At 40.7% G+C, this 24,637-nt stretch overlaps 1 protein-coding gene across 6 annotated transcripts in view; it reads right to left on the bottom strand.

Moving 5' to 3' along the window:
• Positions 1-22,952, bottom strand: part of ptpn13 (protein tyrosine phosphatase non-receptor type 13) — a 39,761-nt gene extending 16,809 nt beyond the window's left edge. For 5 of the 6 annotated variants that reach the window (XM_080510088.1, XM_080510090.1, XM_080510089.1 and 2 more), the window contains exons 1-11: positions 22,699-22,952; positions 17,501-17,620; positions 12,720-12,886; positions 11,107-11,172; positions 10,449-10,634; positions 10,118-10,205; positions 7,581-8,198; positions 2,773-2,865; positions 1,890-1,989; positions 798-1,014; positions 34-108 (exon numbers count right to left, since the gene is read on the bottom strand). In XM_080510088.1, the coding sequence (XP_080366214.1) occupies positions 34-108; positions 798-1,014; positions 1,890-1,989; positions 2,773-2,865; positions 7,581-8,198; positions 10,118-10,205; positions 10,449-10,634; positions 11,107-11,172; positions 12,720-12,886; positions 17,501-17,615 (1,725 nt within the window). In that variant the 5' untranslated portion in view covers positions 17,616-17,620; positions 22,699-22,952. Of the gene's footprint in view, positions 1-33; positions 109-797; positions 1,015-1,889; positions 1,990-2,772; positions 2,866-7,580; positions 8,199-9,722; positions 9,817-10,117; positions 10,206-10,448; positions 10,635-11,106; positions 11,173-12,719; positions 12,887-17,500; positions 17,621-22,698 lie in introns of those variants that run through there. The other variant, XM_080510092.1, reaches the window with a different exon arrangement.
• Positions 22,953-24,637: the final 1,685 nt, after the last annotated feature.

Genomic DNA, 24,637 nt, shown 5'->3' with positions numbered 1-24,637 from the left:
ATACAGTGGCTTCATGGGAAACAAACTCCTCACCATTATTGAAGAGGGAACAGTTAAGGAAACGCATGGCTCACTGGCCATCCTCACAAACTCCGGTCCGTGGTAGGTCTGTCATTCAGAAACACATCAGATGTTACTATAAGATGAAAAAGCCTAAAAGGAACCAGAAATCCTCTAAAGTTAAAGTAATTCAATGTACCACAAACTCACAACAGCAAATCTTTCTCAGTACAAAACATATGAGTAACCTACCACATATGACAAAATAGAAAAAACCCCCAAAACATTTGTGAGTAAAGTCACTAGATTTATACCGTAGTATTGTGATGTTTATCATTTAAGTTAACACATCACCACAGTGTGCAATAGAGGAGAGGAAACTCAGACCATATTCAAGCTCCTCCACATGTCCCGCAAACCCATAATGGTGATTAAAATAGTGAGGCCAGAATGAAATATGCATCAGTCCGCAATTTTTTCTCTCGCGAACACAGCATCAACAAGTTTGTTGCCAAATGGCTCCAAGGATTTAAAATTATACATCCATCATCAGATATTGCAATATAAACATGGCTACAGACAGTCAGTTGCATGTACGGAGTTCCCCTTCCAGTGTGAGTGTTGAAACAATGAATTCTCATGGCGTTGTGGAATCAGCTGTGTCATGCCTGTGATACATTATTTGCTCTGGAGGGATGGAGGAACCTTTGTCCAAACACATCATCTTGATCGTCTTAAAAGATGGGGAAAAAAATGATTCAAAGACACGGATTTTCATTGCACAGAAGTGAACACACCTTAGTTTTGCGTTGTGGCACAGAAACGGAGTACAGTGGGTCTTGAAGTTCAAGCATGGAAGGGTGAGGAGGGACCAAGGGTTCGTCTGTCGGGTAAAAGTTGGCCCTGGACAGCCTGCTGGCCAGGTGGGCCTGGAGTCGCTGCACCTCCTCCTCCTGCCTCTGGAGGAGCAACTCGGCTCCAACCAGACCATCTTCAGCTGCCCCCTCATTTTGCCTACAGGGAATAAAGAGGAAGTCTGATACAGTCTAAAGTGGTGAGAAAAACAACTGTTATCTGTAAAAGTGTGCGCTGTGATTTTTGTATTTTTTTTTTTTAAACAGACTTTGTTTTGCTTTTTAAATAACAGAACTTTAGAGGTGGCAACAAGACATGTAAAGCACGGTCGGTACAAAGGTACTAAATGCCAGCAGATTTTTTCTGTTAACATTCGGGGAAACAGAGTGAAAACACGTTTTTTCGCCCCGTGAGCAGACAGAGCAACAGCAGGCAGTTCAGGTTTGTAATGCCAGAGATTAGAGAGATAGAGAAAGCTGAATGTGGATGTCACATCAGATGACCTCACTAGTGAAGCATGGGGCTGACCCTGCTTTGTAGCACCAGCTGTGTGTGTGTGCGTGTGTGCGTGTGTGTGTGTGTGTGTGTGTGCGTGTGGCACAGACGACCAAACAGGACGGGCTTATCTGTAGCTTCCCTGTTTGGTGGAATGTTTTGTGGTGAAGGCACCGATTCTTCAGGGGAAAAATTAGCCAACTCATGCAGACATCCCAGTTGTAGGCATCAGCGGGCATTTATGTAATATTTCACATCCAAACGTGATCTAAATGAATTATTGAGTTTCCTTTTCAGCAGAGTTTCAGAACAGTTGTTTGACTTTTTCATCAAAATCTGCCGATTTTCCCATACACTGATCTCTTATTGATTTTGTAGAAAAGAATACATTTATGTGTAGAGACCCAATAATCTTTATGGAATATTTAACTCCATCCGCTCAAACTTGATTGGATCTATAGCACCAATAAAATATGAATGTCCAAGGATTAACAGGAAGAAAATGGCAATGCAATGAAAAACCACAGCATGAGTTTTACCTGCGTCTGAGTGCGTTCTGACTCGTCAGTGACAAGGCATCGTGTTCAGATGACAGTGCCAGCTGGGAGCCATACCTTGCCGTCTCACCCGGTTTCTTAGCTGAAAGGAAACAGGAGCGTGAGCTGCAAACATTTTCTCATTACGAAGCGAAAGACGCCCCACTGTCCTGTGTACATAACATCACAAATAAAGTTGTGTATTATCGTATGCATTGAGTGAACACACATCTTATGCATATCTACGCAAAAGACATGATTCATTCATTTCATTGGCAACGCCAGGCAGCATCATTTGCAGCACTGGGCTGGAAGTCACAAAAAGAAGGAGCAAGTGCCAAGTCATTTATTGTACTCTTTAAATCAAACTTGACCGGTGAACTTTACGGTCTCAAAATTGCAGTACGCAGCTCTTCTTATTTGGCGAGGTGGACAGGAAGAAATCTGACCAAGAATAAAACATTGCAGTCTCTGGCAAAAAAAATTAAAAAATAAACACAAGACAAATAAAGATAATTGCTAAATAGTACCAGTTGTTTTAAATCCCCACTGAACCCAGGGTGCTGCTAGTTTTCCACTTAATTGTATTCACTCTCGTTTCCAGGTATGAGACTCGCCTAAATATTAACCAGCAGGAGTCGACAGGACTCCTGTCCTGCTTGTTGCATACCGTTTCAGTCAGATGAAAAATGTATCGAGGGACATCAAGCACTTTTGAAAATGAAATCTACATTGCTCTTTCATTGCTCCGTCTATTGCAAGTACAGGAACACGTTGAGTTATGTAGGTGCAGCACCTGCCACCTGTTGTACCGGTAAATAACATCATGTAGTGCATCACGTATGACTCCGTGAAAATGGATAAAGGATTCCTCACAGTCCATTACCTTGCCTGTAGTCTGGATCAGAGGAGGTCAACGAGGGGCTTTCACTGGATGAACTGTAATCGCTCTGGTACCTCTGGTGGGTGTGGCCTGGGTCTGAGCGCAAAGACAGACTATCATTACATTTTCGATCACATACGATAACGCATGCAGTAGAAAACAAAAGAAAGAAACAGCTTCAGACACTCTCCATGCAAATTAAACAACTTAAAATGGTTACATGGACTTGTTTGTTGCTTTGTGAATGATGTTAAAAATGAAGTTGCTTCTTACAGTGTCACACAACACAGACATTAACAAGAAAAAAAAAAAGTCACTTTAAACAAGACTCTGGACAGCATATGAACTGATGAACTACTGTTTTGTTTCGCCATTGGAATTCGCTGCGCAACCTTGTGAGACAGACGGTGACGTCCACCACCCATTAGAATAATAAGAACACAAAGCAGGTATTAGTCATGCTGTTGGTAAACACTCCTGACAAAAAACAAAACAAAACAGATGTAACAACACAACAAAGCAGTTTCAGCACAAGTCTCTGCAGGCATGCCTCCCATCAGGTTAAAGCATTTTTATTGAGGGCATGAGGTTTTGTTTTGCTTGACTGGGTGAACCACAGCCAATGGAGACCAGCGTACCTCAAGTTATTTACTTTTCCCAAAGCAGTGCTTCGAAAACTCAGCAAAGACCTACAATACAGTGGAAACAAGAATGCATCCCTGTGCTTGGCGCGCTTCTCTATCGAGCACACAGAACTTGAAAGTCCTGCTCCTCAGTATCAGCTACTGAGCTTGAATGCATGGCATTCTCTCGTCAACACTCAGGCATTTTAGCACACAGTTTCACAGTACAACAGAGTTCTCTTTGTAATGATGCATGTCTTATGTAAACATCTTAAGTCAAAGGCATTGTGACCCAGCAGCAACTGTATAGTTACTATCTAGAAAGACGGGTCAGACTTTCACCCAAAAATAGTTCATCTACTGGTGAGTCATGGGTTCCTTGGACAGTGTCATTTCTGGTAGAAAATACTCAGGAGGAGGAGCTTCTTTTGGATTATTTACAGCCATTTACCAGTGGCCTGACACAGAATTTCACATCTGCTCAAACTCCCAAAGCAAAACATGCAAGCAGTAACCCACAACGGCAGACACAGAAGGCATCTGGATAGTTTTAATACATTTTGAAATACGAAGGGTTCTGTGAAAGCATGATGCATGATAATAATAATACAGCTTGAAACCTACTTCTCTCATGGATAGAGCCAATTGATGAGTATCATATTAGATATGGGGATTTATGCTCACTGACTTGTCAAATTAATTGCAAAAAAAAAACCCAAAACAAACAAAAAAACATTAACTCGCAAATATCATTGACTTGAACATCACTAGTAAAATAAAAACCTTTCAGGTGAGTGTGCAGTAGGTAACAAAATTAACAACAAACAAACATATGCAAAAGCTTTCAGGCAACAAACATGGGCAAAGAAATCCATGGGGTGTGATGCACCTTTATGATGTTTGTAAAGTGCCAGTGCACTTTATTAAATAAAACAAAACAAAAAAAAAACATTATAACTGGTTAGAGCTTTATTTTGTTTTTAAGTGTCAAAATAAATTTTGACTAAGGTGGATTCACACTGGCAGTCTGGAAGACTTCATATAAAAATGTGCACAATCTCTTTACTTCTTTCTCCTCCCTAATACTTCATCTTCTCAGTTGCCCCCCTTCCTCATTTCTTCTCGTAACACGCAACACCGCATGAGCCTTCTGAAAGCTCTCAAACAGTCTCTATAAGGTCTGAAAAAAGACACAAACTCGTATTCTGAGGTTATTTAAAGTCTGGTGTGCCCAGACAGAGAAAGGAAACTCCCTTTACAGCACAAGCCGGCATGGGTAATAGATTGCCGAAACCCCCAAAGCTTCCCCCTAAGTAATAGATGAATAAATAAGTTTCCGGAAAGTGCACAAAAATGCCCGTTGGTTGAAGTTTAACAGCGCCTCTTGCACACATTTCACAATATGAAGGGGAAATGCAGGCAGGCAGTTGATTAAAATGGATCAGAAATTAATCTAATGGTTTAAAGCCTTTCGTCAAAAAAAAAACACTCTAATCCTTTCCCCTGTAGCTTTTGAAGTCAATGAACCAAAATGTAATACAATTATGAAAATTCGCGAGTTGTGCTTTCACTAACCGCTTCCCCTCCGTTGCAAGCAGCAATGTTCTGTACTGATGTCCAAGCTGGACCCGCCCCAGCCCAAAGCCACATGATCTGCTGCCAAGTGCCGGAAAAGTCCAATAATGTTAGGAATTCCCTCATCCGCTACGCATGACTCCAATTACAGCCTGTAGGTCTCTGAGCAAAGTTTCTGCTCATTGAAGATTGAAACACCTTGGCACGGAAAGGAGGAGTGGGAGCTTTCCTCGGCACTGGAGGAGACGGAAGTGGCCAGGTACAAACATGCCCATGCAGACGCAAGCATGCACACCAACAACGTTTAGTGTTGTGATACAAAGCGCATTAAAAATTATTTGCAGATGAGCAGACACAAAGGGCCTGGAAGCGGTGTGTAATATGTGAAACCTGAGAGCACTGAGGACTGCTGTGCCATCATTTCCCTGCAGGAAAGAACAGAAAAAAAGTGAGGGAAGAAAGAGGAAAAAGAGTCTGCCAAGTAACACATAAACGTGGCCCTGGCATTGGTTTGTGCCTAATTTGGCCCCATTCATGCAAAATCAAAATAGGTCTGATATGGAAAATAAAGATTATTCTTGCTCGACTTTTATAATGTAATTAAATAGTAATTGAATATTGCAATTCCTTTTGTGTTCTTTGTACAACCAGAAAAGCAAACACACAAAAGCTCATTTCTGATACAGATCACTTTGAGTCGAGACCTTATTATAGTTATAGCATGTCTAAGAGTGATACAAAATGTTCAAGTTCCAGGGATTATAAAAACTACACAGCATGCACCAGATTCGTAAGAATGCACTCATTTACATTTTATAAAATTAGGCCAAAATGTGAACTGGCTTTTCGAGTGGGAGTCTGAAAACCAGCCTGGAGATTATCTGGCTAAGTCAGAATGAGTTGAGGCCCAATGAGTTCAAAAATTCTCAAGATCTAGAAAGCAAGTAGTTGCTGAAACTTTTTATCCAATTAGTATTGTTTCTGAAAACATTTTACTGAAGGCTGAAATTGAATGCTTCTGTGCCCAACCGTTTGTATACACCGGTCAACACATACACTAACTGCCAGGTAAGACATACAACATAAATGTCATTCTGAGCTTCCGCTGCTCTTTTCATTTTATTCCACGAATTTGACAAAACAAATGGTGATCATCAATAAAAGGCAAAGAAGAGGGAAGGAAAAGAAGGCAGGGATAGCGAGAGATGAAAAGCCACAGTCAAAGAAAAGAATGCTCGGTTGGTGGCTCGGTCAGCATTAAAAATAGCTGCCAGCAAAGCAGGAAGGCTGCACACTGGAGAAAGCTGCAGAGTGGAAAGTTGTAGAGGAGCAGCAGGAGGAGGACAGGAAACAAGAGGTAGGAGACGGTGGTTTATCATATGAAACCACTGAAGCAGCACTCCGACTAATCCCAGGTAGCTAAAGCAGATCCATATAGCCACATGTGACTGGTGTAAAACTACCTTGCCTATGGAGATTTTTCAAAGAATTCCATAAGCTCTCGTGGGAAACATAAAGCTCTCGGGGCTGACTACAGAGGTGTAAAACAATTGTGTTGTGTGTGCTTGGTCTTAGCATGTGATCACATAAAGGTGATTTTTTTTTTTTTTCTCAGGCTAAATACAGTGAGGATTATTCAGTACTTTCTATGTATACGTGTTAGTATCTGCATAATTATAGGCTAAAACTGTTAAAAAAAAAGAAAGAAAAAAAAAGAAATACAGGGATTGTATATTACATGCGTGACAGCTAGCCACCAGCTAGAATTAAACCAGTCTGTAATTAGAATCAGCCATTTGGAAACCTCTGTACCCGTGACTCATACATTCTGTCTAAACACTGCTGCCCAGCCGCCACCAGTGATATTTCACTCAGGCCAGCGCGCAGCTCCCATCCCACATGGCAGTTTCGAACAGACACACAACCAGCAACTAGTCTGGTTGATAGCACTGTCCGCCGCCTTTCACCTTCACGGATCCTTCCCACCAAAGACTCACAGTTGGACGCAACTTTATTGCCTGACTAGTTCCCTCCACCCCACAGTTTCATGGAGCCAGCTGTGCCATAGCGATGTAAAATACGTGATTTTCACAGCTGTCTCAGTGGGAGAGTAACACTGAGAACTTCAGTGGAGAAACCTGGACCACAGCACTCGGTACACCGCCACACTACATGCTGTGACAAAGTACTGGCTGCCACACATCTAAATAATGGTACATGACCAAACACAGATTTGTCATTGAAATCCCATTATCCTGTGATGGTGATCACAAAGTAAATGCATTGTGTAGCTTGTTGCAATTAGAAACAAGGCACGGGATAACCGTCTCGATGAAGCTGCCAAATGAGGCCGTGATCGATTGTTTCATATTTACCATAGAATAATGTGTGTTCACATCATCCACTGCATATAATAAGCATAGTAGAAGTTGGATGCTAAAGAAGTAAAACTGCATTCCTTTGCAAGTTAATACGCTTGTGACCCGAGATCTGGAAATCACTCAAGCACTTTCTGATCTAAACATTACAACAATGCAGCAGGGCCTGAAGACTCAACCAAAGACATGTAGTTTCATCGTTAAGAGGAGGTAGTTCACTACCCTGTACACTCACCATCCACTGCTTGTCTCAGCACCTGAAGTTTCCTTTGTCTTTCTTTGATTCGGTCATAAGCACCAGGGAGCCCCGAGCCTACAGACTGTGCTGAGTGATGGTGAGGCTTCCTACTCTTCAGCTCGCCAAAGTCCAGGTAGTGAGTCTCTCTCTCCCTGGATGACCGGAAGGGCGACTTACGTCTGCCTATGGAGTGGGTACTTAAAGCGCTGCTTCCTCTTCGTGCGTCCTCCAACGCACCAAAACGAAGAGCCTCTGGGTCAATGTATGCCAAATCCACAGAAGAAGCCCAGTTCTTCCTGGCCTGACTCGGCCCCAGTTCCCCACTGTAGAAGGCTAAAGACCTCCGGTCCAGTTCCACAGGCCGGCCTTTTTGCTGTGGGTGGAGTGGGTGCAGATGGGGATAGGAACGCTGCTGGAGTAAAGGGGGTTTGATGTATAAATCTATGGGAATTTCAGAGTTGGGTAGGGAATACTGTGGGGCTGAACCGTCTTCCCCCTTCAGTAGATCCTGGAATGATAGGGAGCCCATGGAACGACTGAGGCCTCGGTTAAGAGACGTTTGCTCCTGAGTCCTGGTTCTGTATCGCTCCAGAACTCTGGGAGCAGCACTCCTTCCTGGGAGCAAGGGAAAAAAAAACAACATTATTCAACAATGAGAAGACACACCGATTTCTAGTACATAAAATTCAGAGTAATAAAAGTATCGGTGTATACTCTTGAATATATATACTCTTCAAATTCAGTGAAAATGGAGGTATCCATGGTGAGAGGAGTGATCAACAAGGATTTTAACATGTACTTCATTATACAGAAGCACCACTTCAATCTGGCAACCAATCCAAAGAGCATGAATAACAACAAACATGGTACTATTGATCGTACACCTCCCTGGCTTTGTCTCAGCCGACACTGCACCTGCTACAGGCCACCCACAATCCTTCTCCTTAACAACTTAATGCAGCCAAGCACATTCAATAAGAGCTGTGTAAACAATATGTTAGAACTTTTGAACTAAACATTGCTGATTTGACAGAACAGTTTGCACAGGTGCATTTTGATCAACATTTTCTTCCACTTGCATCTGCACAATTTGCATTTCTCCTTAAATTCAACTTAAAGTCATTAATTGGCTTGCTTGTAACCTCGGCCCTGCTTCTGTAAAGGATTAAAAAAAAAAAAAAAATTAGCAGCAATAGGAAGCTTCTGTTATGCACAAACCTAATCCAGCAACGCGAAGAAAATACACTTTTGCCAAGTTGCAAGTTCTTCCAATTTCTTCCATATAAATAATAACACACATTGTGATGCTAAAAAACACAATTGTGTCTTTGTAATAGTTGAATATAGAAATATCATCTTTGTTGATTGTCCTTAAATTCAAACAGTGCATTTCTAGACATGCTGCACATAAACTTTCTTGATGGCTCTTGTTTTAAAGAGACAAATATTAACAGAGGCCAAGGTTGTACAAGGGCAAAAACAAGGAGGGGAAGAACAGCAAAACCGAGAGAATGCAGGGGGACGTTGAGTTCAGTAAAAATGCAGCATGTGTTGGTTTAATCTAGAAAGCATATGCTCGGGAAACACATCAAAGACAGTGCAACCGTCTTCCAGGAACTCAGGAAACTACAAGTGGAATAAGAAAAAAAAACAAAAAACGGCACATTTTTCCGGTCAAATGTTTTTCTTCTATCCATCCATCAGCTATACGTGGGCTCGAGGCTGACCAAGTTGACAACGGGTCAGAGGAAGGGTTCGACCTTGAGAGGTCACTAATCAATCAAAGGTCTATTATGTGTGTTTTTCTATGAAGACCATTCATAGCATTTGTTTTTGAGGTTATACTACAGTGGCAGTACATACAGAGTGGTCTGTGTGAAAGAAATGATACGCAGAATCTGACAGAATTCCCTGACCAGCATTTACAACTGAAACCGTCTGGGCTACAGAAGGGAAAAAGCTGCTCCTTGAGAAGAAAGACATTTAAGGACTGAATAATACTCTTTGCATGTACTTTCCCTAAGGCTGGCTGGTGCTCAACCAAGGAAACAAAGCACTGATAGAAACAGCAGACCAGAAGCTTCACTGGTGACTCCAAAAAATGCAACTGTAATCAATGCCATGCTGTGCTGTGCTTACATAATCGGGACGACAGCCATGTTTGTACTTTGCTCTCCGATCCATGGCCTGGAAAAATGCCGGAGTTCTCGGAGAAACCACCGGGACGATTTGGTCATATTTTCCTGAATTAAATCCGATTCAAGGCTGTAGTGCACTGCTCCCCATCTGCTTTCATTTCTTTCCAACAAGCTCAGAAAGTCGGGATGTAAATGGAGAATGGCTTAAATCTTACTCCAGCAACATTGACACAAAGTTCTACTTCCAGGTCAATATTTTGTACCTGCTACAATGATCACAAATAACATTGACAAACACACTTCCTTCATTATGAATCAGTGACTACTGATAAATCTGAATTAATGGTCAAAACTAAAGAGTCTTTTTAGGCCATGGGTCAGTGCATGTCACTTTACCTGAGGGCAAGCCTTTGCCTCTGAGCCGCTCCCGAATCTCTTTACTCCTCTCTGGAAGAGACTCCCTATCAGTCAGCAGACCATCCAACTAAGAAAAGGTTCCAAGAGTAGAGAAATGGAGCAGGAAAGATGAAGAACAGAGGTGAAAATATTGTGAGAGAGCAAAAAAGGGGAAACAAAGACCATTAGTTTTTTTCCCCCCTTTAGATCCAGCATGAACCCGATTATCAGGCGTGTAAGTAAACAAACCTACCGAGCTTTGGCAGATCACGCAATAATCTTTTGATTTACTCCAATTTAGGAAAATGATTGAAGAGAATTATGAGTATACCTGGGAAAGACTGCCCAGAACCAACCGGACCAGTTTTCTGACGTAAGAGAAGGGAGGATCAGCACTGGAGTTTCTGATGTGTTTGCTGCAGATGTCCAGCACCGTGCGCAGCGACATTCGACTCAGTGTGACGTCATCGCACATGTTGAGAAGGAGGCTGTTTAGATGCTCCCCCAACTTCATAGGCTGGAGCGGAAACAGAATAAAGACAGCAAACATGAAAAGGGCAATACGAAAGAGCTCTGTAAGTATTTTGGAAACTGCTTCATGTATTATGTTGACTGAAAGGTGAGTGAGAAGACGCTGCCGATGAGAATGAAACGTTGAGTGATGAAAAGTAGAAAGCAAACTTAAGTCCAAGCCATGACATGTTCAATGACGTGCAGGCGGTACTTTCTCACAAATCTGCACAAACTGTGCCAAGTGTTTTGTACCCGACTGACTTCCGAGAAAACAGGTGGGGACACCATGGAAAAATAGTAACAACTCAATCTTTTGTTACTGTTAAAAGAAAGAATTAGCATTGAAGTTGACTACAAATATAAACATCGGCATTCAAAGAAGTTTTTATCACCCAATATAAACCTTCAGTTTCATTAACCTCCATCTATGTAGAATGTATTCATTATAAAGTGTATACGGAGTTGTAATTATTTACCTGACTTTGGGGAATTTCATAGTCTGCTCCCCAGAATAGGGTCATACCCAGAGAGTACATGTGCATCTGTGAATAGAAACATGTGTTAGGCTTCATAAACTGCATTGTGCATTACACACATAAAGAGAAAAAGAACGTAAAGGGTGAGTTTCATTCAGAATAAAAAAGGACAAAGAGCCTCTAAAGTATCTAGTCAGACCGCTTGGTTTGAAAAAAAGAGACGGCCTAATGCCTGAACAACTGCTGGAGAGTAATAAAAGTTCTATTCATCTTTTTTTTTTTTTTTTTTGGAAAGGGAAAAGACAGAGGCTTTCAGCCTAAATCCAGAAACATTTTTCCATTTTCCTCTCCTTATTAACGTCTACTCCGTGCTTGGGAGAGGAATCGCTTCCTCTGAATGTTGGGCTTGGTAAAGGAAAGAATAATTCATGGATTGCCAAAGAATGCAACGTTGCCTTCAAGGTCTTTTAGGAACAGACACCCAAGTGCAGATTTAAAGGCGCACTAACACGTCCAGAAAATCTGGAAACTTAACAAGAGTGCTATGACCAGCAACAATACAACTCCATATGTTGAGAAAAGAAAAAGGCAAATCGTGGCACTTGCAGCTGACGTCTGTTTACCCACTGCCTGATAATGAAGGAAACAGATTATATATTCTGTACTAAAATAACTCAGCTTGGGAGGCAAGCCCAGGGCTGGAAAACTGACTCAGCACAAAACTGTTTTGAGGTCTGTGGGGCTGTGCCAGAGATGAGAATCCAGTCATGCAAGCTTTTAGCTCTTCTACCAGAGGGGCAGAGTTGAAATGAGGAGGCGTGGTGATTGTGTGCATTGCGGGAGATACAGTTGCTTGTGGCTTTACATCATGATTGCTACAAATACACTATTGTAGCGTAATGTTATTCAACAAGGACAAGTTCTAAATAATGCTGTTGCCTTGTGGGTGATCTACAAACACAATTTAACCCATTCACTTTCAATACAAATGTAAACTAATGACAACTGGAAGTTAAAATGAGAAAAGCAGACATTTAACCATTCAAAACAACTTGGGGAAAATGCATATCATCTTTAGTAGTAAAGAGATAGATTCAATACATATAGCAAGTCAGTTTAATGCATCATTTGCCTTTTCTTTGAAACTCTGGATGTTAGTGAGCAGCAGCAGAAACAATTTACTTGATGGTAATGTTGAAGCAGAATGAGGATTTCAGCAATGCTTACAACCAAAATAAAACGTGTGGCACTTGTCGAGCTATTGAACAATGCTTTTATAAGTGACTTCCTGTTGTGTTTGTTCAATCTCAAGCATGTACAGATGTCACCAATACATTCCTCCAAACAGGCTTCACACCATTTAACAGGAAGAAAGAGGGCTGTCAACACTTAATGTCAGCTAAAATGGATGTACACAAGTCATAGTTTCAACTTTCATCTCCAATTTAAAAACATGTGTGAGTCACAACACATCATGTCATACAAATAATAGAAAGGTGTATTATTTGAAACCACGAGTGACTGGACACAAGATTTGGGGATAGGCATTCTGAACTGACAAAGCAAAATCAGTACGTTTCTGTCAACAAAAAGGGTATTATAGTGGCGTGTACCTTCTCTATGTCGGAAACGGTGGCCAAGGAGTTCCCCTCCAGAACCTCTGGAGCTGTGAAGGCTCTTAAATCCTGCTGGGTTTCATACTCGGCTGTGAATGAGATGCCGCCAGAAGGCATGAGCAAGAGGGACCAGGGAGAGATAATGAAGCCCAGGGCTGAAGGGTCTGAAAATTAAAAAAAAAAACATATGAGAGATGATATCAGAAACAAAGAAGGAAATATTATTTTAAGCTTTAGCCAATACCAGACATCCACGAAGCAGTGTTTGGGTGTATTAATGTCCAAATAAAAGTATGTACCGATACACTTAGCTTGATGCTCCAACCTCTCTTTTCATTTTCCCTCTATCGTGACTTTTAATGATGGCTTTCATATCATTTGATCTCTTTGTTGCAGTTAATACTTTCTTTTGTTTCCTCAATATATGTAAAAGACTCTGGGAACTTTGTCTATAGAGGATGCTGTAAAACTAATTATCTTATCCTCAACTTCCGTATATACCACTTCATCCAGTTCAAGGTCACGGCCTGTACAGATTGGCCGTCGAGAACAACACAAACAGACAGACAATCACAAACACTTGCATTAACATCTACGGTACAAGCAATTTTAGATCCAAATTAATGTTTTTGGAAAGTGTGAAGAAACCAGAGGGTTTTTATTTTTCGCTATGAGGCAACAGTGCTAATCACTACACCACCACCAGTTGGTTAAATCTATCACCATGAAGAAAGAAGTCAAGCTATCTGTTGAACATGTAACTACCAGGCGCACAAAACATACACTTTTTTAACACGAATTTAAATAGCTAAATATTTAAACCCAAAGATAAATAAACAGAGGTTTAAAAGCTACGTTTCTCCACCTTCTGCTTCTCTGACTTTACCACGCCCCAAATCAATTACACAAAGTACTTCACTGCAGACTGCCAGGTCACATTCACGACAATACATTCAGGCGTCTCCAAGGCAATACACTATGTAGAATGAATACGAGATAACATGAGCAGCAACGCGAGAATGTTTCTTGCTCAGGCTTTAGAGTATATAGACATTTGAGATGATTGAAGTAAACAAAAACACATGTTGCTTTCTTAGCCTGCAAGAAAATAACTGCAGAGGCATGGGAGCAGAAAGGAATGGCTACACAGCGTAATTCCCTTTTCCTCCAAAGCCACAGCCACTGCAATGGTTGGAGAACGATTTAAAAATACACAAAGGAATGTTTGAGCAGCGCTGCAAAATTCTTTTCTTTGACTGATACTTAAACTCCGAGAGGAGCACAGAGACGAAAAGAGGAACTCGATCTGAGGCTCCAAATATCTGCTTTCAAAAGCTGGAATTTACTAAGTAAATACAAGTTTCCTGTTTAAAACTCGTGTGACCATTTGAAGATCCCACTTAAAGGTAGACTGGGTTACTAGGTGTATCCCAGACAAAGCTTTGCGCTGGGCAGAAAGAAACAAAGCTGAGAAGAAGTGTGTGTGTGAGACCAAGCCTGAACATAATCATCTCTTGACAGACAAACTGCAAATTAATCAACAACTTTTCATGAAATGCACCAGGGGAACAATTTGCTTTTCAGATTGAACCCAAAAAATTTGACTTTTTCCTGCACCAGTTGATTCGCTCTTGACAACAAACTGTACAACTGTAAGTTCTTTACCAAATAACAATGTAATAATCTTAAAAAAAAACTGCTGTGTGAACAATGATGGAATAGTTTTTAACAACCATAAAAAGAGGCTGGTATACATAAACAGCCAGTGGAAGCTATCACGATCCAGATATTTTAGCTGGCAGTTACTTTTTAAACACAATTAGCAATTTAATAACCATCATTTCACCTCAGGCCAAATGTGCTCACTGCACAGCTGAACGTTTGACCAACTGCATTTCAACCAGAATCTATACAGAACATCAGGGATTTCTTACAGAGCCAAATATGAAGCACTAAGTATAAATAGTCAGTGGTGCAAAATTGCATCTTATGTGCCATTAATCCGCAGCAGAGGAAGAGGGCCCCCATGAAATGACATCACTGAGAGAGTGCAAGTCAAACCTCAGATGATGGAAAACAACATGGAAAGATGTAATTTTTGCTGGTTTCATCAGGCAGTTTCTTTTAAACATGAAAAAAAATATTGCTGCATTAACCATTCAGACCAGGCCAGTAGGTCATTTACGTGTCGGGGACGAGCCATATAGATCTATATGTTTGCAAAAAAGTTGCCAGCCTTAATGCACTGTAAACACATCATTAAAGTCACATATGTAGGGCAATGAAGAGCCTTGGCAGAGCATCAAAGGGAAAGCAGGAAACAAAGAAAATGAGGTGCAAAAGACATACACTTGGACAATGTTAATACTTATGTTGTGGTCTGGACCAAAGTTAAAAGAATAAACTTTGCATTGTGGTTCAGTGGGCTTCACACTCAGTGCCATTTTTAGCCTCAGACCAATTAATGTAAACAGACTGTGGAACAGCAGCTGTGACGTACAGTATATAACACAATTTATACAACATTGCGGTGTGCAAAGTTAAGTGCAACACAATGCACGTTAGATTCTTGCGGTGGCATTTTTAACAGCTACAAATTCACAGAAAGTCTAAATAATGTATAATGCAGTCAGAACATAGCAAGAATTTCTCCATCATGCACAAGAATCACGTTAAACTGCTGGGATAAGCCGCTTCCATGGCTGGTCATGTCTTATGTTTGCTCCACTTACAGCTCTTTGGACAATAGTGCATTTACACTTCTATTGCACTTTAACTGAAGTGTACCAAAGTTGTCGAGCGCTACTTTTCGACAGGTCTACAAAATAAAGAGAAAAACGACATGACGGATGGAAGCAACACAAAACACTGCACCGAAACAACAGAAACCATATTGCCGGGAGGTAAAATATTGGGTACATGCTCCTAGTTTCATACCAATCCATTTCCCTAAACATAAATGCTTAATCAACAACTGCTCTATTATCTGTTAGCGTTGTTTATTCATCACCTGAATGTACCACTAGTGTCTGAAGATGATATTCAGGATAAAATTATCATTGTGCACTCAAGTTTGCTGTACGAGCTGACACCTTCGATTCACAAAGTCTAGTCAAATTTACTTAAGTTTCAACAGCAGCAGCTGATGAACTGATTAAGCTGCTGGATGGAATGAACTCCTTTAGTTTATTAGTAGTTTGTCTGTCCTGAGCTACTCTCACAAGGTGGTTCAGGGTGGTATGCAACATGGGGTTGTCTAAGGAAGAGTTTCTTTGGAAAAATGGAGGATTCATTCTGAGGATACAAAGACAATGATTTTGTTATATATCCACATGTACATTCCAAATCCACTACAGCCAGAATAGGATTGATTATAATGAAATGAAAAGATGATCCTGGAAGCGAAGAGGCATTCCGTTTCTGTCCGTAAGTCAGATGAACCCATGAAAAAGAAAAATCCAAACAAATCAGAAGGTTTTGCACATAACCAAGTCACACAAAATTGTTCCTATACAAACACAATAACCACTGCTGTTTACACAGAGGAACAAAATAACCTGGCAGTGAGTACAATCACAGTGTCCGTAACACTGACAGTCCCTTTCAAAGCAGAAACAAACTACAAACATCTGAATAAGGAAATTTGGCAAAAACATTTAGTCTACATCAACAAAACACAGAAATTGTTCTTGTCATGTATTCAACATGGTTAAACATAAAACAGAAGCAGCTTCGCTCATCCAAAACTGCTGAGTTGTCACAGTAAATGACATTTAAACAAAAAAAAAAAAAAAAGTTAGATACATTTCAAAGGTGAAGTAGTCACTTTTATTAATCTACTCTGGGAGGCTTCTTTACATAGCTCAGTGACGACATAATAGCTGGGTTCAACATCTGCTGTTCAAATTTTAGCTTCACTCAGCAGTCTAAAGCTGTACACAGGAGAGTCTGCAATTTACTGTGAATAGCTACACATCGACACGCTGGAAAAGGAAGGAGAGGGGTGCATTTACAATCTCAAACACTCTCAGCACAATGCCAGACAAAGACGAAAATAACCACCTATCATCCCAGAATCTCATCCCTAATAATTTGAGAATTTTATCTTTGTAGCCTTGATCATTTGGACACGTTCCTCCTGTTGTGAATCTGACTTCAGTGTGAAAGAATTATTCACAGACGGCACTGATAAGAGAAGCATTCCTACAACATGCCCCGATTGCAACCAGTCAGCAAGTCTAGCTTGTTTACTTAGAAACACACATGGCTCGATCTCTTGTTGGCATTCATGGAAATTCACATGGCCAAATGTCAACAGTTTAGATGACACAATTATAACCGGTGTAATCAGTTGTGCTAGAGTTTCATGCGAGACTCGGCGCCACCCAAAATTTTCAAGCCACTGGAGTCCCTGCTGACTCACATCCTGTCCCACCAAGTATAAACTTGAGACAGGAGCTCTCCAGCTCTTTCAGATTTCAGCGACATGATTGTCAGCTCAGGTTATTTGTATTTGAAAAAAAAAAAAAAACAAACAAACAAACAATAAAAATATATCTGAAGTGATCCCGTCACTACAGTAGTCCAGCACCGACAATTTGCAACATCAGCAAACTACATTTCCTGTTCCCACACCCTTAGTTAGAAGAAAATATAAAAAATGTCAATTCATTTGCCTTAATATTTTTCTTTTTTTTATAGGAATAGTAGAAGAGAGATACAAGTACAGGGTTAAGATCAAATAAAGCTCTGGTGTTTTCGTGTGAAAAAAAACCTACCTTTGTGAAAAAGTTCTTGGAGGCTCTCTGCACTCTGGCTGAGCACTGCCCAGACCTCCTCCTCCTGGAGTGGGCCTCCTCGAACCTCCAAGGCTTCTGCCAGAGAAACATGCATCTTCCCTGCACAAAGAAGGAAAACACAAAACAGTTAAAAAAATAAATAAATAAAAAAAACATACACAAAAAGGTTAAAAAAGCCAGAAATTGAAGATATATGGCACAATGATTTTAAAGAAATCAGTCTGTTACAATCCACACTCTACACATCAAGGATGGCCTGATAGTCATGAACAGATCACTAAAGTAACCTTAAGCACAACATTATCTAATTCTGGAAAGGGATGACCAACATTTTATTCTCTCTCTGGCCTTCGGGAAAACCCTCACATTTTTTTCATAATACTGCTGTCTTATCATATGCTGCAGCTGAGGAGGTAGGCGACCACATGATCCACAGACAAACAACACAAACGCACAAGATCTTTTACTTGAGCCACATAGTAGCAGTTTATTAAGCAGGGGCATCAAAAGCTTCAGAATGAAGATCACAGCTTCCTCCTGAGACGGACAAAGCAAAATTCTTGTTTTGCGACGCGTCATAAAAAGCGTAACTGAGTCAGGCTCGGACGCTTGGTGGTCACACTAACACTGTGGGAAGTCTAACAAACTCACAACCAGAGAAGTTTATCTTAATGTATAATCCAATAATACAGAGCTGGCCAGCAAAAGGATTTGCCTACTTGCCCGTATGAGGGGAAAATGTTAATTCACTAACATGACTCACACAAACTGAATTTATCCAATAATTTGATTTGATTATGAAATAAATACCAATGTGGTTTATGCCAATAGTGAGCTCAGAGCCAGTCTAATGGGGCTTACAATGGCGTGATACCAAAGCTTAACAATAAACTCAAGTTTCATACCATATAATACTATAAATATATGTACTCTAAGTGCGTGTTGAGTTTGCAGGATTGTATTTTTTGTCTCAGAGACAAATGAAATTTAGAAACATCAGAGCTTGAAGTTGTCAAGATGCTGCTGAACAAACATGCAAATCATACGGGGTAATGCAAAAGACCCAGAGCCACATAAGCCAGAGAATGCACAAAAATGTGGCGTGGTGCGTGCTAATTTGTGTCCTCTGTTGACAGACACTGCTGTGCTGTGACCACAACATGAGAGATAGCTTTTGGATTTGAAAAAAACCCAAAACAAACTAGTCTTAACTTTGTAACTAGTGTAAAATCCATGAAACCATACTTACAATTACTTGATTCACTCCAAAGGGTAGTCTAATATAATTACAGAAATGGATTTACTACAATAACAACAATTATCTCAGTCTGCTGTGACCCTTAATTTAATATTCAGTCATTGTTTTTTTTTTATATGGAAATGATCCAATCCTCAAAAGACCAAAAAGTATTTGGTGACAAATACTCCCACAACTTCCCCGCAGGCCGACTGCCATCATAAAGTAGAATAACTAATTGTGTTTGTGAAAAAATAGAATCCCATTGTGAAGGAAACCCAACCTACAGCTTGTGATTTTCTTTCAAGTATATGTTAATTAGTTACTCAATAGAACTGACAAAACCCCAAATACGACACAGCCCAGATTATAAATGGACTCGTTAAATAATGTCTTTTTGAGAACATCTCAGAATCAAAAGTCATTTAAAAACATTAAACACATTCACACCAATAGAAGCAGCTGCCATGCAAGGCATTCAACCACAGGGGTTTTAGCGTCTTGCTCAAGGACACTTCGACAGATGGGGGATCAAATCCTCAACATTCCCATTGAGAGACTTGCCCAAAGCTGCCGCCCGGAAAGAAAACATTTTCAGAACGTCTTGCCAAATAATTGTTTGGACCATCTGTCTATGAAGAGATACCTTTAAGGAATCAAATGAAATATTAATAAGATGTAGAGGAAGCCTACCAATGGGTTTAGTATGACAGGAAGTGCAAAACTTCAAGTTTGATAAGCCAGTTCCTCCAAAGATTAAAAAGCAAAGCTATGATTTGAGGTTGATCTTGTCGTCTCACTTGTTCGGTGGTTAGGGAGCAACAGAACCCCACTTTTCACATTTTGCTAGCTCTGAAATCTGAAAAAAAAAAACAAAGCAAAACTGTACAACAACAATCTCTTTCAAAAATATACACTAAGAGCAGAAACCAATTGATGGTATTGTGTAAGAGCTATCTATTGACATCCACTCAGAAAAAAGTCAGGAGTGCACAATAATCACGAGAACACATCATACCAGGATGATAAAAGCCCGTTCCAAATGCCGTGCCAATTCATTGGCCAGTTAAGACATTTAACTCGGTGAGCATGAAATCTGACAAGCATGTGGTTGCACCCAAAACTCTTTGGGGACTATGAATGTCTGAACATAATTTCAAGGTAATTCATCCATTTGGTGCAGGCATATTTCCATCCTAACTAAAGCACTGACCGCAGCGAAACCCCTCAAAAGGACATTACATACACAAACCATACTTTCTCAGTTGAATTTTCACATATTAGTTCTGCATAAGCTGTTCGGTCAGCTGCGTCATTAGTGTTTGGATTTATTGCTGAAAGTAATACGTGAAACAATGTCCTTTCTATGAATTCGGGTTTGGTGGAGACAGTTAATGAGTAAGCATGTCACCGGCGGAAATATTTATGCAGGAATGCAGGTTAACCATTCTGGTCAATGGGAGGCGTGAAGTTTATGGCAGAGCGGGATACTACCCATCTTGCTCATTACCCATGAGAATGGGGCAAGCGGGTGCTGTGAAGACTGATTGTTTTGCAGCCCTTGTTATTTCAACAGAGACCTACAGTGGAATGTTTTTATCCCCACTGAGGCTGCTGTGCAGGCCAGCTCCTCTCTCATTGGACTATGGTCCTGCTCATTATTGAGGGTGCTTAGGAGGCAGCGGCCCAAAACAGCGAGAGCAGACAGCCTTCGCCACTTCAGCGCCTCATTCTCTTTTATTTTAGCAAACAGTGGTTGCTTGTTCCCAGATATTCCCATGTATTCCCCCGCCGTAGCTCGAGAAAAAAAAGAAAGAAAGAAGAAGTTAAACAAGGATTACTGTATGCTGCTGTTGTTAAGTGTTTGAAAGTATTGGACACAGTCACAAGGATTTTTAAGAAAATAATCCTGGAAACGTGATAGCGCTCCTTACCCTGCACTTAGGTGAAGCTTTTCCTTTCCTCCCACCTTCCTGTCTGTGACACAGCTACAACCCATGAAATGGATTTGAAAACACCCCTCTCAAACATTACTGCACCTCCGCAACAGGAGGGGTAGACGAATTTCATTTTCTGCCTGTCTTGCAAACCTCTTGCCATATTTGCCAAGAGCAAAAAGCCGTCTCTTGAAAACTTTTATCTTGCGAAAACCAGGGTAGCTGCAGTCTCGAAGCAGCCAGCCATAAAAACACGAGATTCCACTGCGATTTCCAAAAGCACAAGTCATAATAAAAGATATGAGCAGGAATTTGTTCATATCCTCCAAACATCAGAAGTGTGGTCTCAGCTGGCAAACACATTTGGAGCACAAGCCGGTGAGAGGGGGGTACTCCGAGCCAACATTGAGGTGAAAATCTTCCTGAAGTTATTCACGCCAGGAAAATTCAACAACAAACTCTGAGTGAACCTCGATTCCCAGAATCATACTGTATCATGAAGCCTGCGAGTACAGGATTCAAATTCTAAACAAACTATGTGTTTTGAATTTGGTGAAGTCCTTGATCAGGATATCTTTTGAGCCAACATGCTCAATGATGTAAGTGACCAATGTTTTAGGAAATATGGAGTGAACCAAAGCCACACTGCATGCTATTGAAATAATGAAATGTAAGCTTTGCCTTATCGTACCTTATTCTTTGCCCCTCTCGCAATATTCACACATAGCCATGTCCCACACAAAACTTTCTGTGCAGCAAACAGCAGGGGAATTGGGTCTGTGAGTCACACAAGTTAAAGGGCAAACCCAATAATTAATTTTCATTCATGATGCACTTCTTTGTGATTTATTTGCAAGAGTCAAGATTCTTTCTGGTGACATGAACACATGACGTTTTCACAGGAGATGCGAGACCTGACAGCACAAAGTAAAGGACCGGTTTCTTTAAGTAACCAGCACACAACCATTTATGTTGACGCATGGGTTTCCTGTCACGTTATTGACTGAGTTGTCTCACCTATCAGCAAGAATCTGAAGGATGTTGATGATTTTATGATAGAACTTATTGACTTATCAGTGGGATACGCAAGTAGTTACTGTTCTATTTTTCAACAGAACCCAGACAGAACCAGAAGGAGGGCCATGACTATTTCGTTGATTACCAGCCCAGCTCTGGATCAACAGTCTTCACTTCTCATTTTGGTCTCGACCTCATCCGCTCCATTTCTGTTAATCACAGGGTTGCGATGAGTACCATGACATGCACAGCATGGTTTTTGCAAAACCTCACTCAAACCTCCCCCTCCACACACAAACCCAATCCTCAGACTGTTTTCTCCCCCCCCCCTCAAACCCCACATGATGATGCTCATATACACCCTCCCTTACAGTCACTTTAGATGAGAAAACTCACCCAGCATTCACACAGCCTCAGCACCTAATCCTTCAAGCCTGCATACTGACCCCCTGACTTTGAGTTAACTTCACTGCTTCTTTATGGTAATGGAGGGGGGAGGGTGGTAAAGCTGCACTACACACATAAAACCTTCAGCCTGGGATGACACATTATGCACTAAAAAGGTCTTGCAAAAGATAAAAATCCATGCAAAACCTTAATGCTCGATAGGAAGTTTCACAAAGTAGAGAAATAGCGTAGGGATGATGGACTTGGGAACGGATTGCTCGTTCGATATATGTTGGTTTGTGAAGGGGTTCTTCTCACTTACAAAAATTGGAAAAAAAAGAAAAATGAAAAGCTACACCAAAGATGTCCAGTGCCCACCACCAGCCGGAGTTTATCTGTGATGTTCAAGCAAATAGGCATGAATTTTAAAGGTGGGAATAAACGACTACAAAGCGATGTAGTAATACAACGTAGCCAAAGATGTTTCAGAACCATTTTTTTTTTTAATAGAAGCTTTGCCTTTTGAGCTAGCTCAAGTTAGCCATAGCACAATAAAGTTTGATCGCAGCACTTTTCTAGCAGTTTTAAAAGACACTTACCTGGCAAGATGAGCTACAAAACCGCCAGAAAGAGAAATGTTCGTAGTCCAACGAGGCTATGAGTGCGCACAAAAACGGCACCGGACGCCATCCCATCCACAAAGCAACATCTTGGATCGCAGTTGAGCAACACGGCGAGGCAGACAGGCAACAGGTCTACCGCTCCATGGTGCGTTCACGGCAGGTACAGCTGTCCGACACGGCGACGTTTTTCAAAGAAAGAAAGAAATCTCTTCTCCGGAAATTGCACACAAGTCGCGTTTCATAGGCACCGGACTGCTTGGAGCTCTGCTCCGGCGAAACCAAGTTACCATTTACTGCGGAGGAGCGGACTAACCCCTCCCTTTGCCCAGCTAGCGTGGGTTGACTGGGAGTAACCAGACACCTTACTATGGCCGCCCATTGGCTCTCCGCGAGGGGACTGTCATTTAGCCGTGTCCATAGCAACGCACACAACTGGGAGTAAAACGTACAAGTGATCCTGCATCGTGTAGGTACACCGTGGTTTCTACATGTTCATTAATCTTTCCTGCCTCAAGTTTGTCTGAATACTTTTTTTAAGGCTTTTTGGATGGTTATGAAACAAATAAAAAATAAAACAAAGAAACAGCTTCCTTTGTACACACTGAGGTGAAAATAAATGCCTATTTTTCATTTTATTTACGAAAGTATATCGCATTAACACATTGTTTTTTCCTGAATTGAAAAGATCAGATTTCCTTGATTTTTTTTTTACTGCCAAAAAAGAATACAACTTTCACAATATAAGTTATATTACATTGTTAGGCTATATTCTTACTGATTTTATATGACCCCATGTTACCATGACTAAGTGGCAAATTAATGGCATTTCACACAAACGAATAAACAGATACCGTGTTATTATACAGTGTTTATAATAGTAAGTATCTCCTGAACTCACAAAAAGGAAAATCATTTTTATAAGTGAATGCATAATGAGTGTATCAGTTATAAATCTGTAAGTCTTTTTCTTTGTGGTTGTTTTCTGCTTGTGCCATGTCTGCGCTCATTACATCTTTGTCAGTTTGTGTTTATATTTTTCCATTATTCTTTTTTTTAGGATTTTTGGTCATTTGAGTCACAGCGTGCCTCATCAGTGGAGATTTTTGTCTGAGGTCATTTCTCACCTCATTTTGAGTTTCTTTGGGGACGTCCCACTCTTTAGAGCCCTGTTGGTCAAATGACTGATCTTTCATTAACACTCTATTGTGAAATGCATCATATTATATAAAAAAAAACGTGCATTTCTAAATCAAAATCTTGGTGTCTGTTAACACTGACTTTGTATTAAAGCAGCCTGTTTTGTTTGTTTGTTTTAACAGTAAATTAAAACCCAGATTAGCCGATATTTAGTTGTTTCCCACCACATCAAATTGAGTCTCTTGAACAGTCAGGAAGCAATCCAGTGCTGAGTACTTCCTTCCTTTGGGGCACTTCAAAGCTGCAATTTCTATGGTGTTCGTTACGCCATCTAGTGTCTTAAGTCTATCATTACATGCCACTGGCTGATAATGGTGAGTGGTGAGAAGATTGTGCCTGCCTGCCTAAAAAAAAAAAAAGATTATTATCACTCGCCCCAGGCTGCAATGGTTGGGCGACAACAAAACAGTTATATTCTTTAAATTGAGACAAATGATACAAGTTATACTAAGCATTTTGATAGCTGATACCACAATATATAGATAAAGCTCAAGTTAAATCACTATATAAGTGGCATTTAATATCTCCTCTTAATTTGGGCATTTTACTGTTGTTACAGTTTTCCAATAAAATTACTTTGCTTATCACAACAATCATTGGCTTTCTTCTCAGATGATGCAAAGAATAAGGTGAAGTTGTGACAACCTGCAAACCCATTAAAATACTAATGCACAAATTGTCATAGGATGCCCCGTGTCAGGTGACAAACATTGTTGTT

This window comes from Blennius ocellaris (genome assembly GCF_963422515.1).
Source record: "Blennius ocellaris genome assembly, chromosome: 15".
Taxonomy (NCBI): Eukaryota; Metazoa; Chordata; class Actinopteri; order Blenniiformes; family Blenniidae; genus Blennius; species Blennius ocellaris.
Note: the sequence above shows the minus strand (reverse complement) of the source record. Positions and strands in the feature narration are given on the sequence as shown.